At 37.2% G+C, this 17,037-nt stretch overlaps 1 protein-coding gene across 2 annotated transcripts in view; it reads right to left on the reverse strand.

Annotated features, from left to right (window-relative positions):
• Positions 1–4,354: 4,354 nt before the first annotated feature.
• Positions 4,355–17,037, reverse strand: part of adcy3a (adenylate cyclase 3a) — a 35,753-nt gene continuing 23,070 nt past the window's right edge. For both annotated transcript variants that reach the window (XM_051864897.1, XM_051864896.1), the window contains exons 12-20: positions 14,976–15,092; positions 14,531–14,799; positions 13,653–13,734; positions 12,404–12,562; positions 10,935–11,081; positions 10,706–10,825; positions 10,483–10,609; positions 9,753–9,877; positions 4,355–6,958 (exon numbers count right to left, since the gene is read on the reverse strand). In XM_051864897.1, coding sequence (XP_051720857.1) covers positions 6,776–6,958; positions 9,753–9,877; positions 10,483–10,609; positions 10,706–10,825; positions 10,935–11,081; positions 12,404–12,562; positions 13,653–13,734; positions 14,531–14,799; positions 14,976–15,092 — 1,329 coding nt within the window. In that variant the 3' untranslated portion in view covers positions 4,355–6,775. The remainder of the gene's footprint in view (positions 6,959–9,752; positions 9,878–10,482; positions 10,610–10,705; positions 10,826–10,934; positions 11,082–12,403; positions 12,563–13,652; positions 13,735–14,530; positions 14,800–14,975; positions 15,093–17,037) is intronic.

Raw genomic sequence — 17,037 nt, forward strand, 5'->3', positions numbered from 1 at the left:
TTTGATTTTTAGTTTTCTGCTTTCATTGTAATTTTAGTTAAAAGTTTTAGTAATTTTTTGTGTTTATGTCTTTTAGTTTTTGCTTTTAAATGTCTACAAGTTTTTATTTCTGTTTGTTATTTTAATACCTCAGGTTAAGCTAAAGCTTGGAAACTAGATGAAATAAAATAAGTTTACATTTTGTATATATTTATTTTTTATTTCAGTTAACGTTTATTTCAAGTAATGAAGATTTTTTTATGGTTTTAGGTTTAGTTAAATATAATAACCCTTATACTTGTAAAATATATTGAATAATATGTCAAATAATGTTCTTAGTCTTTCCTTCCTGTGACAGAAGATACAGTAGTTTACTATGAAAAACAAAAAACAAAAACAAAAAAAGGTTTGTTGTACCTTTAACATTTTTATTTATTGGTTGTACCTGAATCCACTGTTAAAAATATATCATCAAGCTGCCAGCTGCCCGATGATATTCTCTGATTTAGATATCTGCACATGATCATCACATTACAATTATTCAAATTCTCAGTGTTAAGCATGGTGATATGGTAACATATCACACTGAAGTAGAAATAAATTAACATTTATTTAAAATAAAATTTCTACTTTGGCTAAGTTATTGTTGTTGGAAAACACTCTTATCAGAATAATGTCTGTTTGTGTATATTTTTAGTTAAATCTGTTATAAAGCAATATCTTATGTAGGGTTTTCCTTTGTGTTTTAATGACCACTAGGAGGTGCTCAAGGCACATGTTTTCCTTGATTGGTTTTCCCTGAATAGAAATGTTGAGTTGAAAACGAAAGTTAAAGAGTGACGCAAGCTCGTTGCGTCTTACCGTGAAATGAGAGTTCCGTGTCTTTATTACAAAAATCAACTCAATAATGATTTATCTCTCATCCACCCGCAATTAATTGGAATGTTATTTTTTATTACTTGGCCCGCCCGACCCGTGGATTATCCGCAGTAGCCGCGGATATAACCGCAAACAGCGAATGAACAGAGCCTGTAGTTTTTTATTAAATAAAATAAATAAACACACGTACGAGTAGCTAACATAGCCTATAAACGTGTACATTATCACCTCTGTGATGACATTCACTGTAATTCACTTTGACAACGATCCTTTACGGCATCAATGCACTTTAACCAAGTTTGTTACTCGTTCTAATGTGTCAGGGGAATGTTTTTAAAACACTAATCAAAGTAATATCATACCTTCTGTTCTTTTCTTTTTAAAGAACGTCAAGATGCGCTTGAACCAATTTCCTGATCCTTCTGAACAAGCCCATGCTGAGGCGCACAGTGTGCAGAAGTCGCCAACTTTCTTCAGAGTCAATAGCTACAGACCTCCAAACTTCATGTGGCCTTCAGATTAGCTCAAGAACAGTGTGTAGAGAGCTTCATGGAATGGGTTTCCATGGCCGAGCAGCTGCATCCAAGCCTTACATCACCAAGTGCAATGCAAAGCGTCGGATGCAGTGGTGTAAAGCACGCCGCCACTGGACTCTAGAGCAGTGGAGACGTGTTCACTGGAGTGACGAATCACGCTTCTGTCTGGCAATTCAATGGGCGAGTCTGGGTTTGGCGGTTGCCAGGAGAACGGTACTTGTCTGACTGCATTGTGCCAAGTGTAAAGTTTGGTGGAGGGGGGATTATGGTGTGGGGTTGTTTTTCAGGGGTTGGGCTTGGCCCCTTAGTTACATTGAAAGGAACTCTTAATGCTTCAGCATACCAAGACATTTTGGACAATTTCATGCTCCCAACTTTGTGGGAACAGTTTGGGGATGGCCCCTTCCTGTTCCAACATGACTGCGCACCAGTGCACAAATCAAGGTCCATAAAGACATGGATGAGTGAGTTTGGTGTGGAGGAACTTGACTGGCCTGCACAGAGTCCTGACCTCAACCCGACAGAACCCCTTTGGGATGAATTAGAGTGGGGACTGTGAGCCAGGCCTTCTCGTCCAACATCACTGCCTGACCTCACAAATGTGCTTCTAGAAGAATGGTCAAACATTCCCATAAACACACTCCTAAACCTTACGGAAAGCCTTCCCAGAAGAGTTGAGGCTGTTATAGCTGCAAAGGGTGGGCCAACTCCATATTAAACCCTACGGATTAAGAATGGGATGTCATTAAAGTTCATGTGCACGTAAAGACAGGCATCCCAAAACTTTTGGCAATATAGTGTAAGTACCAGTACTTCCGAATGGGATGAGGCTGGGATTTAGCAGGTTTGAAGTGAAAGTATTTTAATGAACGTATAGTATGTGCGGAGAGCATTCACTCAATGTCGTCATCTCATTTTTGACAGATGTGGCTTTTAGAGGCTTTTGCATCAGAAGACTTGGAACGTTAAATAACAACAATAATAAGGATAGGCCTGTATAGGCCTAAGCATTGAAATAAATTATAAAATCTGAAGAATATTTAATATTGGAATAGTTTAATAAAACTATTCCAGTGTAAATTATATCAGAATTTTAACTAAAACATACAAATAAGGAGAAACCCATATATAGGCCCGATAAGCATAATATACCCTTTGGTGCATGACGTCCACTGGAGTGGACAGATGTATTTTGTGTCACAGAAAAAAAAATGTAAAAGATTTTTTTTTTTTTTTTAAACTGCATAAAAGTGTTTCTTACATCGTATTTAGCTGAAAAATATTTTTCGTATCTGTCTGGTTTTCTGAGAATAAAAGGATTTAACACTTATTCCTGAGGTACTTGGTACATCTCCTCTTTCCTCCGTCTTTTTGAGAATATGATGTAATATCTCAAAACAACAAAGAGATACAAAGACACTAATTAAATGGAATCATAGACAAGGCTTTGGGTATTCAACACTTGGTGGTTGAGACATGGTACTGCAACCTAAATGGTTCAAAATGGCTTCCAAATATTCCACTGTAGTGCATGAAAGGGATATATATATGTTTTTTTTTTTTTTTTTTTTTTAAATGCTTGTAACAGCTGCAATTAATTTCTGTAATTACATCTACAATTACACTGTTGACCTTCCCTTACACTTTAACCCTACCATACCATCAAACCTGGCTCTAATCGTTCATCAACACAATAAGGTACCTAGCAATTAGTAGTTAAAGACACCTAATGTAAGTGTGACCAGTGCCTAAAACTCCTTTAAATTCAGACAGGAAACCACCTTAGGCTAAATTTGATTGTTTTATAGTGATGGAGTAATGCAAACAACAATAATTAACTATTTGCACTATCATTGTCAAACATTCATCAGTATCAGATTTCCTTGAAACAGCAGAACTTTGTATGTTATCTTATTTTATCGATGACTGTGCTGTAATAGGGTCATTGACAAATAATGCTTAAAAAAAAAAATGTTTTAAAAAAAATCTTTTCAAAACTGATGTATTGCTTATTTTAGTTATGAACAATGTGTTTAAACAAGTTTTAGTTGTTAAATAACATTTCAAAGTATTTAAATTCATTTTTTGACTGTTTTTATGTCAAGCAGTACAACCAAACAGTTGTGTATATATATATATATATATATACACATACTGTAGTTGTACCACTTGACATGGAAAGTGTACCATCCCACCTATACTTACATTTATATACCTATACTTATACAGTTTTTACCAGTATTTGAGCGAGATCTACAAACCTTTTTACTCTGCCAAAGGAATCAGTTGGGCTCCTCTGGATGATGAATTATCGTGTTTACTGATATTAACTTGTCAATTCATAATAAAAGAGCCATGTTTGGAGTTGTGCAACCCTGACATTTGAGAATTTACAAATCGCTAGGCAAAAAGTTTTCAATCATCTCACCATCTTTAAAACTACTGATATTTATAAAAATCTGTTTATATGAAAGGTTTCAAACCTAAAGTGATGCATTAGTATTTAGTTTTTAATTTTGTATTATTAAGACACCATTTTAAATAGTTTTCTTAGTCTGTTCGTTTGTTCGGACAGTTGCACCACCTGACATTTTGGGGGTTTAAGATAATATATATTATTTTATGTTTTGTTATTTAAATGTACTAAAAATGAACTTAAACTCAATAGGTTTTATAGAATAAATTCATTTATCAATTTATTTTAAAAGGAAATAACGCACTTGGATACAAAATTATGCACGTCATGTCATTGACCCAATACAATGTGACCAAAATTTTTATTGTAGTAGCAATAATTGAAGTAGATATGGTGTTAGGTGAACCATTTTGTTGAAGATGAAAATATTTGTAAAACTGAAAATCATAGTTGGAGAAGGAGTTGACGTTTCTTTTATAATCCAAGAGCGTTCGATGTAACATTTCAATGAAGGTTAAAATAATCAAACTCAGACAGCAGCAGGTAACAGATCATTCAAAGTGCCATTTTATTCCATATCTAAGGATAATTCAAAAATATCAAATTTTAGTCTGGTATCAAACCACAGAGATCGGCCACAATGTCATGCCCTCATAAACCATTTTAACATACGAAAGTCAAAATCAGATGTGACTTCTGCTTACCGACACAGAACGTCCCTGACACTGGCAATAAATTAACTTTCTGGCCAGTTTTTAAGACACACCGTTCCAGCCTAACGTCCGGTCTCTTTGTACAATACTCTTTAACTACAACTTTTACATCATAATATAAAAATATGACTTGCTGGGAGAGGAGGGCTCTTTTTAAAACTGTACTGGAGAGCAGGATGGCGTAAAAGAATAAACTATTGCACATTCATCTAATCTTTGAGGAAAGACACCATGGGGAATATATTCTGAATTAAGAAACATTCATCCCTGCAATACTGCCATGAATGTAGTGCGGACAGACACACACAATGAACCCGTTCACAGTGATACTCCTACACCCCTGCTGACCTCTGACTGCGTCCTCAGAGTACCACAAACTGACGCACATAGTGGCTTGTATTTGGCACATGAGGAACACTTTACTAGAACGATAGTGGGGTCCAAAAGTCTGAGACCACCAGTGAAAGTGCTTCTGCTTTTATTTTTAGAATACCATGTTTTTACAATTTTAAATATACATATATTAGTGCTGTCAATCGATTAAAAAAAAAAATTAACTAATTAGTCGCACATTTTTCTGTAATTAATCATAATCGCACCTAACTGTAAAGTTTTTAATATATTTTTATATTGTAATAATTTCACATATAATCTCCGAATGAAGGTGGAAACAACATAAAGACAGTATATTTTAAATATGTAAGTTATCAAACACTTAACAGCCTTCACTGCATAAATTATAAATTGAAAATAGATTACTCCTTATTAAAGCTACAAAAGTTATTCAGTCAAGAGCAGTGTGATTTTCTCTTTGTCTTTTGTTCTTTGATTAACATTAATGGCAGGCATCACAGCAGCAGGTTTATTAGGCTGCTGTCACTTTAAGACCTGCCGCACACGACGTGGATCTGACACACATCCGATGTCCTCACAACTCTTTACGATCATTTAAGACTTTATTTAACTCATTTAAGACTGTGCCAATGAGGATACTTGACAAGACGGGCATTTTGGCATACGTCAATGCGGCCAGCGCGCATTTAAGTACAGATTTAAGTTATTGGGATTTTTTTTTGCGTCTCGCTTTGCGCTTGAATGGTTTAATAGCACTTGAATGACAAGTGTGATCATATAATGTAACGCTAACTAAAGGATGATGGAAAAAAAGCTAATGTATTGAGAAGTCTGCTGCATTGAAGGCGCATATCGCCTGCAAAGGGGCCGCTCGCGAGCACCCTTCTGAAACCTAAAATGACAAATGGGACACCCTATGGTCTCATAATATGCTCTTATAATAAATACTGCAACATTCTATAAAAAAAATAATAAATTTTGATTTCATGGTGACAAGAAAGTATCGTTAACATGGTAATGCAAGGTCTAATTTCAAAACGGTTTCACAGGATGAATTTTGAGTGGTTAAGCTTTCGAATGATGCCTAATTCATGATGATTGCTAAAATATCTGATCGGGGAAAAGGCATTAAAAAAAAGAGTGCCAAGTGTCCTGCTACCGGGACAATGACTGTTAACAAGCTATGTATTATAGAATTATTTTTAAAATCTTTAAAATCATAGAACTGTATGGTTATTTCCAGGGATATATTGAATAAAACACATGATTTGATGTGTTCTCAGACTTTAGAACCCCGTGTATCTCCATTATAAATGACTGCAAAGTCAACAAATAAAGAAAAAGTGACTACTATAGAAATGCATGTCTACACACACACACACACACACACACACTTCCATAAGTATGCTTTCCTACGCAGGCATTCAGAGAAGCTTTTCAATTGCAAACAACATTCAGACATACTGGACGTTCAGGGTAATCGTTAAATAATAAAGGATTAAATAATAAAAGGATTTCAAATGAAAGAAGAACAAAAATAGGTTTCTTTGAGCAGCGCAGTGTGTAATATACAGTAGAGTTCATTGTAATCTGTGTTTAAAAACAACCTCCTCTCAAACTGTTTATCACTTCAGCAGCCTATTAAAATCATTCAACTTTAGTTTCATTCATTCGTTGCTGTGCACACTTTCAAAAGTTATATTTTATAGTACTTCTCTTATATAAACAGAAAATCTGTCTTGTTTCCCACCAAAATTTCTTTCTTCAGGCTAATAAATAGAGAAAACACATTTGAAAGTACTAATTACTGGAGCACATGTACTCGGCAGAAGAGGTATGACGTGAGGTGTGCGCGAGCAATTTTGAAGAGTACGACAGTGTGTGTGTGTGCGTGTTGGTCAAGAGCTGTCCACCACTTGGTGCGGCAGGGTGACAAAAGAGCCGTTAATGAAGGAGCCTTGTTTTTCACGTCCCTTTAAGAAATAGGTGAGCAGCTCTCCTTTCCCCTTGACAAATATCGGTCCCCTCCTCACGAAGCGGAAGCCATAGTCCTTCAGGATGCAGTAGCAGTCCTCCACCACCTGGGGGAAGCAGAGTTTGTTTAGCTGGAATACAGCAGTATGACAGTAACACTACAGTAATGAGTCTTAAAACCCGGAAATGAGTTTGCATTTTCATTTCAGCTTCCAGTTCTATCATCCCGAAGTCAAGGTTTTTGATAGATATTTCAATGTTTTATCCTACAACATAAAATACATGAGTAAAATCCCCTAGTCATTTTTTAAGCTTTTACACGTCTTGAAAAAAGACCAATGCTAACAAATCGACTACAAGAGCTTGTTTTGTTTTCCACAAGTACAAGTAGTGAGCAACACTTACTACATTTCTGTTCATTTAAATGGTTCTCTCATCATTTACATCATCTCTCATCATTTGTTCCAAACCCACAAGACTTTCGTTCGTCTTCGGAACACAAATGAAGATATTTTTAGAATTTCTGTCCCTCCATGGACAGTCCATTCAACTACCACTTTGACACTTCAAAAAGTTCATAAAGAGATTTAATTTAGGCTTTTATTCACATATAAACACTAATCAGAAAACAAACAGCAGCTCAACCATACTTGTTTGACGGGTGAGAACAAACATCATTGGTTCTTGCAGAAGCTCAAACGTGCTGCGTAACATGAATGAACATCATTGGTTCTTGCAGAAGCTCAAACGTGCTGCGTAACACGAGAATGAACCTCGTTGGTTCTTGCTGAAGCTCAAACATGCTGCGTAACACGAGAATGAACCTTATTGGTTCTTGTGGAAGCTCAAACGTGCTGCGTAACACGAGAATGAAACTCATTGGTTCTTGAGGAACTCAAACGTGATGCGTAACACGAGAATGAACCTTATTGGTTCTTGCAGAAGCTCAACTGTGCTGCGTAACACGAGAATGAACCTTATTGGTTCTTGAGGAACTCAAACGTGATGCGTAACACGAGAATGAACCTCATTGGTTCTTGCAGAAGCTCAAATGTGCTGCGTAACACGAGAATGAACCTTATCGGTTCTTGCAGAAGCTCAACTGTGCTGCGTAACACGAGAATGAACCTCATTGGTTCTTGCAGAAGCTCAAATGTGCTGCGTAACACGAGAATGAACCTTATCGGTTCTTGCAGAAGCTCAACTGTGCTGCGTAACACGAGAATGAACCTTATTGGTTCTTGAGGAACTCAAACGTGATGTGTAACACGAGAATGAACCTCATTGGTTCTTGAGGAAGCTCAAACGTGCTGCGTAACACGAGAATGAACCTCATTGGTTCTTGAGGAAGCTCAAACGTGCTGCGTAACACGAGAATGAACCTCATTGGTTCTTGAGGAAGCTCAAACGTGCTGCGTAACACGAGAATGAACCTCATTGGTTCTTGCAGAAGCTCAAATGTGCTGCGTAACACGAGAATTAACCTTATTGGTTCTTGCAGAAGCTCAACTGTGCTGCGTAACACGAGAATGAACCTTATTGGTTCTTGTGGAAGCTCAAACGTGCTGCGTAACACGAGAATGAAACTCATTGGTTCTTGAGGAACTCAAACGTGCTGCGTAACACGAGAATGAAACTCATTGGTTCTTGCAGAAGCTCAAACGTGCTGCGTAACACGAGAATGAACCTCATTGGTTCTTGAGGAAGCTCAAACGTGCTGCGTAACACGAGAATGAACCTCATTGGTTCTTGAGGAAGCTCAAACGTGCTGCGTAACACGAGAATGAACCTCATTGGTTCTTGAGGAAGCTCAAACGTGCTGCGTAACACGAGAATGAAACTCATTGGTTCTTGAGGAACTCAAACGTGCTGCGTAACACGAGAATGAACCTCATTGGTTCTTGAGGAAGCTCAAACGTGCTGCGTAACACGAGAATGAACCTCATTGGTTCTTGAGGAAGCTCAAACGTGCTGCGTAACACGAGAATGAACCTCATTGGTTCTTGAGGAAGCTCAAACGTGCTGCGTAACACGAGAATGAACCTCATTGGTTCTTGCTGAAGCTCAAACGTGATGCGTAACACGAGAATGAAACTCATTGGTTCTTGAGGAACTCAAACGTGATGCGTAACACGAGAATGAACCTCATTGGTTCTTGCAGAAGCTCAACTGTGCTGCGTAACACAAGAATGAAACTCATTGGTTCTTGAGGAACTCAAACGTGATGCGTAACACAAGAATGAAACTCATTGGTTCTTGAGGAACTCAAACGTGCTGCGTAACACAAGAATGAACCTCATTGGTTCTTGCAGAAGCTCAACTGTGCTGCGTAACACAAGAATGAAACTCATTGGTTCTTGAGGAACTCAAACGTGCTGCGTAACACGAGAATAAACCTCATAGGTTCTTGCACGCGTCTAGCAAACATGCTTGAGCTTCAGTTTCCCACAGCTGATGTGTGAGTTGATGAATGTTTATATGTGAAAAAAGCCTAAATTAAATCTGTTCATCATATAAAGCAATTGAGTCTCTTCAGTAAATTTGGACTAAACCCCTCAATTCATATGGATTCGTTTTATGATCTCTTTAAGAACTTTTTGAAGCATCAAAGTGGTAGTTGTGTAGCTGTCAATGGAGGGACAGAAAGCTCTCAGATTTCATTACAAATATCTTCACTTGTGTTCCGAAGATGAACAAAAGGGTTTGGAACAACATGAGGGTGAGTAAATGATTAATTCTTGGGTGAACTGACACTCTAAATGGCATTTTTTAATGATCCGATCACATATGATGAATGCAGTAGCATTGCTACTTTTAGTAACTGAGTCCCTGATGCAGAATATTTCAACTTAATTTAGGAAGTGTGTGTCCAGAACATTAATACAATGTGAAACCCATCACCTGGATGTTTCCCATCACCCCTGTGGACTCCATGCGACTGGCGACATTCACAGTGTTTCCCCAGATGTCAAAATGAGGTTTACGGGCGCCAATAACACCAGCTAAAACGCCCCCTTTATTCAACCCTGTGGAGAAGAGATTTCATAATGCACACAGAAAACATTAACCATAATCATTGTGTCATTTGCACATACAGTACTGGCCAAAAGTGATGTCCAAAGGGGATATTTGTTTTTAATGACCCTACAAGTTCGATTAAACCATCCAAATATGAGGAAAATACTTTACTAAATACTAATACTACTAAAAATACTACTATTTTTTAAATAATTTAAATATGAGAGAAGAACAAAACACTAAACTTGGTTAAGGTATTTATCTGACAAAATTATTTGGCAAAATACAGCTACAGTTATTATTTTACTATGCAAAAAAATGCATAGAAAAACAAAAAGCTCACAGGAAAAAGCATATATTGACTACAGCATAATCAGTTACTTATATTCCAGTGGTTCTCTCTTGTTTTTGCATGTTCATAATTTCTTTGTATGACAGCCAGGCCAAAAATTATGTTGGCACAATTTGGCATGTTTCATTGCATTCTCTTATCACAAATGAAACAAGCATAACTACACAATATGCTTACAAATAATATTTGAATAAAGGGTGAAGATGTCAATTTTTCTAGGCCACTTTGGCCACTACTGTAGATGGATGTCAGCCCACTAACCGATGCGGAGCATGAAGTTATTGAAGGACTGGTAGTTGATGTTCATTAATGTGACTTTCATGGCCAGAGCAAAATCAGCAAGATCTGCCAAGTGCTGCCACCGTTCCCTGTCTGAAATTTCTTCTTTCTGTAGGAAAGGACATTAAAAAAAATCCTCTTTACCACTGTTATCAGCACTAGATGGACATATTGGTTCTAGAAATCCCATCTGCACCTCCTTTACCTTCATGCAAGCATAACCATTAACAGTGTTACTGTCTGAAGTGACTCCTGATGCTGCCATGTAGGTGCTGCCAATGGTCTTGATCTTGGTTATACAGCGAAACTGTGGCTCATCTAAAAGCTAAAGAGCACAAAAGCAAACAAACAATAATAATATAAAGTATTTTTCTTCTAATTTTAACTGGAAACAATTGGGTGAAATTTAAACTGTAGAAAAAAACACTTCTTACACTATCAAAATCCGAAATGATTTCATTGAGGAACCTCAGACACTCAATCCCGCCGTTGTTGATGCTTTCCTCCGTATAGAAATCAGAGAAATTTGGGATGGAGGCGAACATGACTCCAATCTCATCATAGGATTGGCTGTAAAGCTCCTGGGAAACCAAACCAGAGAAGTTACTTGAGTTAGGCTGCATTTGTGCATGTAAAACATGGAAACTGAGGGCCTGTTTACACCTGGCCACTTCATGTGTTCTCTCTGATCAGATAGCTATCCGATCGTGAAAAGACCAGGTGTAAATGCCCTGTAAGACGCTTTCAAGACAGATTTAAATCCAATCACTCAAACCACTTCAGGAGGTGGTCTGAGACGCAGTGTCTGTTTCAGCATCTGGTTGTTGAAGCCAAATATGTAAATTTTCCTCCACCCAAAATGGTAAAAAAAAAAAAAAAAAAAAAAAACTATGGCCCTATTTCCACCTGGTATTAAGAAGCATTTTGGTCGATCGGATCACCTGGTGTTTTAATCTGTCTCTTTTGTCCACTTTCAACTACTTCTGTCCTGATACATATGAACGCGACTAGAGACGATGGAAAAACAGATGGAGAGCAGTAGCTTTTGTTTTGGCTCTGACAGCCGCAAGAATGGATGAACGCTGTGAGTGTGTGTTAGAAATCAGGAATGGTGAGAGAACATTGTGCTTGGTACATTTTTCATCTTCAAAACAAACTTGGGTCTTCAGCAGACAAATCCCGTCTCACTAGCGCGCTTCCCATAATGTTTACGCATTAGGTCAGTAGGCGGAGAAGATGCGGTCTTTTGTGGTTGTTCGAACACATTCGACCACATGAGCGTCTACACTATGAAAGCAAGCCGCTCGAATGCGCTTTCGACTACTTCTGGAAGTGGTCGGGAGTGGACAAGCTCAAAACGTTTTAGACCTCGTTTACACCTGTAATTAGCGTCGACCACTTGTGATCCGATCGACTAAAATGCATCTTAATACCAGGTGTAAACAGGGTCTAAAGGTTCGAGAGCGTGTTATACCGGCTCCTGGTAACCACAGATATGGCCCGCCGCAGATGAGTAGCTGAGTATCTCTTCAGCAAGCCGATGCACAAACTGCCGCAAATAAAACAGAAAGTTTGGCATCGCATCCTGAAGCTCAACACACAATCATCTTCATTAAAAGTAAAGAGACTAAATGATGCTGCTTTCTGTCCTATTGCAGTCTTTGATCTTAAAATGAGCTGATGCTAAATAAAATCCAGTGCATATCTGTTGCTTTTGGTGACGTAAACACCGTTGAATTTGCATATCACGCAGGAATTGAAGATTTATTTTCGGTTTGCGGAGACACATTTTATGTGGCCAAAAATGGAACACTAACAAACTGGATAGCTATCTGAACGGTCAAAACGCATGAAGTGACCAGGTGTAAACAGGCCATGAGACTGAGCGGCAGGATTTTCTCACCTCGTCCCTCTTCTTGGAGCCCAGGAAATGTCGGGCAACATGCTCCGGAAGCATATTAGTGACCAGAGCCTCGTTCCAGCGCCTCATCTCGTACACCTTCTCCTTCTGCTCATGCACTTCAATCTTCCACAGGAACAGTGTGCGTGCGAGCTTCTCCACCTGAGCGACACCAAGAGAAAGAAATGTGAGAACATACAATAATGTTCAAATGTCAAAGTAACATTAAAGACATTTATAATGTTACAAAAGATTTCTGTTTGAAAATTTTTTTTATCATGGTTTCCACAAAAAATACAAAGCAGCACAACTGTTTTCAACATTGATATTAAGAAGAAATGTTTCTTGTGCAGCAAATCAGCATATTAGAATGATTTCTGAAGGATCATGTGACACTGAAGACTGGAGTAATGATGCTGAAAATTCAGCTTTGATCACAGGAATAAATTACATTTTAAAATATATTTATATAAAAAAAATGGTCAGTTTAAATTGTAATAACACTTCCCATTATTACTGTTTTTACTGTATTTTGATCAAATAAATGTAGCCTTAGTAAGACTTCTTTCAAAAACATAAAAAAATCTATTAATTTACTGAAATTTAGTTTATTATACTACTCTACTACTAGGAATATTTAAGCCCAAAACAAAAATCCTGTCATTAATTGCTCAACATCATGTCATTCCAGATCCATTTGATTTTTTTTTCTTCTGTGGAACACAAAAAGTGCATTGCTGAATAATATAATAATGCCAGTAAATGGGAACTGGCATGCCAAGCTCTAAAATGAAAAGATAAATGCCATAAAAGTACAGCAAAAGTAATTCATATGACTCGTGCTCTACATCCCAAGACCTTTATAGCCATGATAGCTTTGCATTAGAAATAGGCTTAATTTTCAGCTTGAAAGATGTTTGTTGAAAGATGTCCCCTCTGCCGAAGCAGAAAAACAGACAAAAAGGTGTGTTTATGTCATCTAATGTGCCTTTTAACCAAACATCATTGACATCAAATCTGACAGAGTGCATCTAATGTGCCATATTTAATTTGAGAGCTTTGTTATTCATGATTTTCAGGTGAATAACAACTAAATGTTTGGTCTGTTTCTCAAACCAAGTGATCGTATGACTTCAGATGACTTGGAATATTACACTAGTCATATGGGCGTAATGATACTTTTAAGGTGTTTTAAATTTTTAACTATGCCTTTAAGAAATCGCTCAGAAAGAGAGAGAAAGTTCAATCTTACATGTCGGGAGAAGTAGTAGAAGCTGACCATCATGATGAAGATCATCACACTCATGGTGTATTTGGAGGGCACAAGATAAACTCTGTAAAAAAAAAAAGAAATAACTAATGCCTGTAAAGCCTGACATATGAAATAACAGCCAGAAAAATCTTTTTTATATATGAATGGAATAATATGTCTTAGTAAGATGATATTTAAATGCTTAGTTTTATGATCAAAGCTCTATATTAAAACATATAATGCAATCCATTACAATGAAAAGCCTGATGATCATATTTGATACTTACATTTTTCTAAAAATTTATGTATCCATAACCTTCAGTCCAGTAAGTGTTCATCATGAATTATTACTGACAAAATAAAAATTATTCTTATGTTTGCTTTATAAAAATCAGTAAAGACTTCACAGCAAAAAGACGAGCTGAAGGTGGATGTTTTTGCAATTATACTGGCTAAAAAAGTATGAACTATCAATCAGATGACAGAATGCTTGTAGAAAATTGTGTACAGCAGGTTTTTCAGCAAAGTTATGATCATGTTGATCATTTAGAGGCCTTAGAAATTTGTGTATCAAAAATGATAGAGTAGGTTAAAATATGGTAAAAAGTCACTTGAATGTAACACCCGATTTCTCTCTGATATTCGAGGGCTGAGACATGGCTGGCCCACTATATATGGTCGAGAGTAAACTTTCAATCAATGCAAGTTTGGTCATTTTATCATGAAACAGGTGAACATTTTCTAAAGAAAAATACTGAGGGTTAGTGGTTTGTTCAAGTCCCTAATGCAACATTAATAGTAATGCTTGCCTTGAAAAAGCCCCCCAACTAATACTGTAATGCAGTATAATATTCGACTGTGATTAGCGCTTCACCCACCTGTATTCCTTAAAACGAGCCTGATCGTACAGGTCAAAGATGTCCCTCCAGGTGTAGATGTTGACTACACCTGTAGCTACAGTGATCAGCAGCATGAGCGTGAGTTTGACCATGTGGCTGACCTGCACCAGCATGGTGGTGGCAATAAGAGCCAGTACGGCGATGTAGCTGTAGTATTTAGGATTCTCCGAACAGTCCCTGGCGGCCGCTGTGACCGGAGGGACCGCAGTCACCTCGTTTGTGGAGGGCTGAGGAGGCCGACAGCTTAACTGCAGAAGACATCAGAAGTGAGACAGAAGCAAGTACTGAAGCACAGTGTTCAAAAACATCACCTTAAAGGTGATGTGTGGTATTTTTTCAGTGTTTTAGATGTTAAAAATGATTTATTTCAACTCATTTGTGTTGTTTTTATATTTATTTTGTTTTTCATTCACTTGTTTCTTACCATATCCACTATGTCTGCCATTGTGACTATGAAAATGGCTGCCATGGCCCAAGTGTTGCGAGCCCAGCGCGTGTGATCAATCCAAGTGGAGAATGACACCAATCTCTTTGGAAATACCTGAAAGCGAGACGAAAAAGCTTCTTAAACATAAAACATCCAGGTTTTAACCTTGTCCGCACATGACCTGTTATCACAGTAAGTGACCAATAAAGTCAATTGAAAGGCCTGTGATCTAATCACAGTGTGCATGCATTTACTTCAGCCCTGGGGTGGCTGGATGTACAGTGTTTGTGGAAACAATTGATTTCATCCATAACAACATGATTTTTAAAATCAATAAATTTATATGTCCTTCGTCTGTTGCCTAGTGGATGAGTGTGTGACCGTCTCTCCTTTCAAAATCACTTTATCTCTGCGCTCGCTGAGTCTGTGTGTGTATGTGTGGCTATGAGGGAATCAATACTGGTAACTTTTTGTTGACCTAACTAATGAGGATGAATCAGATACACTGGTGCATGCTGGAACAATAACTGGAAGAGGATGAGCCTCAGGAACAGCATTTCACTCATGTAACTCGTCACATTAATATTACATAAGAAGTTGACAAAGATGCATTAGACATGGAAACCTTGTTAGGCAGAACGTGGATCACGACCCCAGAGCCTAATGGAAATCATAATCATGCAATGTTCAGGAAATCTCACTGCAAAGAAGGACCCTTTATGCAAAAGCCAGAACTTTTTTTCAGGAGTGGCCAGGTAAGACCCACTGATTTGGCAAAAATATACCTGCAGAACCTGATTTCACCAAGTACAACATGTTCCTGTATCAACAGCTTTGTTGATCCTGGAACAACATTCCATTTAACCAATTCAGACTGCGCCTAAAACGGTCGCATTTGCCAAACACACCAAACAGACGCAAAAGAACTAGAGCTAACGAAAGCCGACTGTGTTGTCGCCTCGCGTCGGTGCAAAACAGCTGCATTTGAACACATTGTTCTGCTCCTGCGTTAAGGAGACAACTGCCTATTTCTTCATATAAATTCGTCTATATTCTCATTCAAAAGGGGAAACCGGCTCTACAGACTGCAGATACACACACAATGCATCGCGTGCTTACCCTTTGAATATCAATCATGCTGATCACTTTCATTATTCCACTCCGCTCATGCTCATCAAAAAAACTTAAGGTCATTAAAAGTCTTCAGTGCCTTAAACAGTATAACAAGAGTATAAACGATCATTTTAAGGCGTCTTATATTTTGTGGATAAAAAAAACAAATCGCGATACACCCTAATGTGATTATTAACTTTAGTTTCATTAAATAAATGTGAGCGCTGCATGTTTTAAAGTCAACAGATGGCGCTGTTGCGCGTTCTTCAGAGCAGCTCGCATTCAATGATTAGCACACATTTGTCAACCGATTGCTTATGAACTAATGCTGATCAGTTATCACAAAGTTTACTTTATATTATTTATATTATATTGTGTTGTAAACGATTGTAGCAACGTAATTTTTTAATCCTCATCTGAACTTGAATGAGCAGCAAAAGTAAAGCACAGACATTTCAAAATAAGAGTCCCGCTGTATATCAAAGTAATCAAAGTCAAGCAGTATGTATATCAGTTGCCCCTGTTTGTTATTTGGCTACACAAACCAAATGTAATATATTTATATCCATATATTCATATTTATTTTCAAAATAAACTGTTGTAGCTTCAGGAAGGAAGGACTAAGAACATTATTTGACACATATTATTCAATATAAAGATTTTACTAGCATTAGGGTTATTATAGTCAATTAAAACCATTAAAAACATTTTTTATTGCTTGAAATAAATGTTAATACTAAAATAAAAATCTATACAAGCTAAATAGACATGTTTAAAAACAACAAAAAATAAAACTAAAAACAAAACAAAAAAATTAAAACTTAACAAAAAATGAAAGCAAAAAATATAAAAATCTAATCGGATTCAAAATATTAACAAAAACTATAATAGTATTAAGTGAAAATAGTGACATTTATTTCCCAGAAAAGTCACAAGATGAAAGAGC

The sequence above is a fragment of the Ctenopharyngodon idella genome, chromosome 16 (genome assembly GCF_019924925.1).
Source record: "Ctenopharyngodon idella isolate HZGC_01 chromosome 16, HZGC01, whole genome shotgun sequence".
Classification (NCBI taxonomy): Eukaryota; Metazoa; Chordata; class Actinopteri; order Cypriniformes; family Xenocyprididae; genus Ctenopharyngodon; species Ctenopharyngodon idella.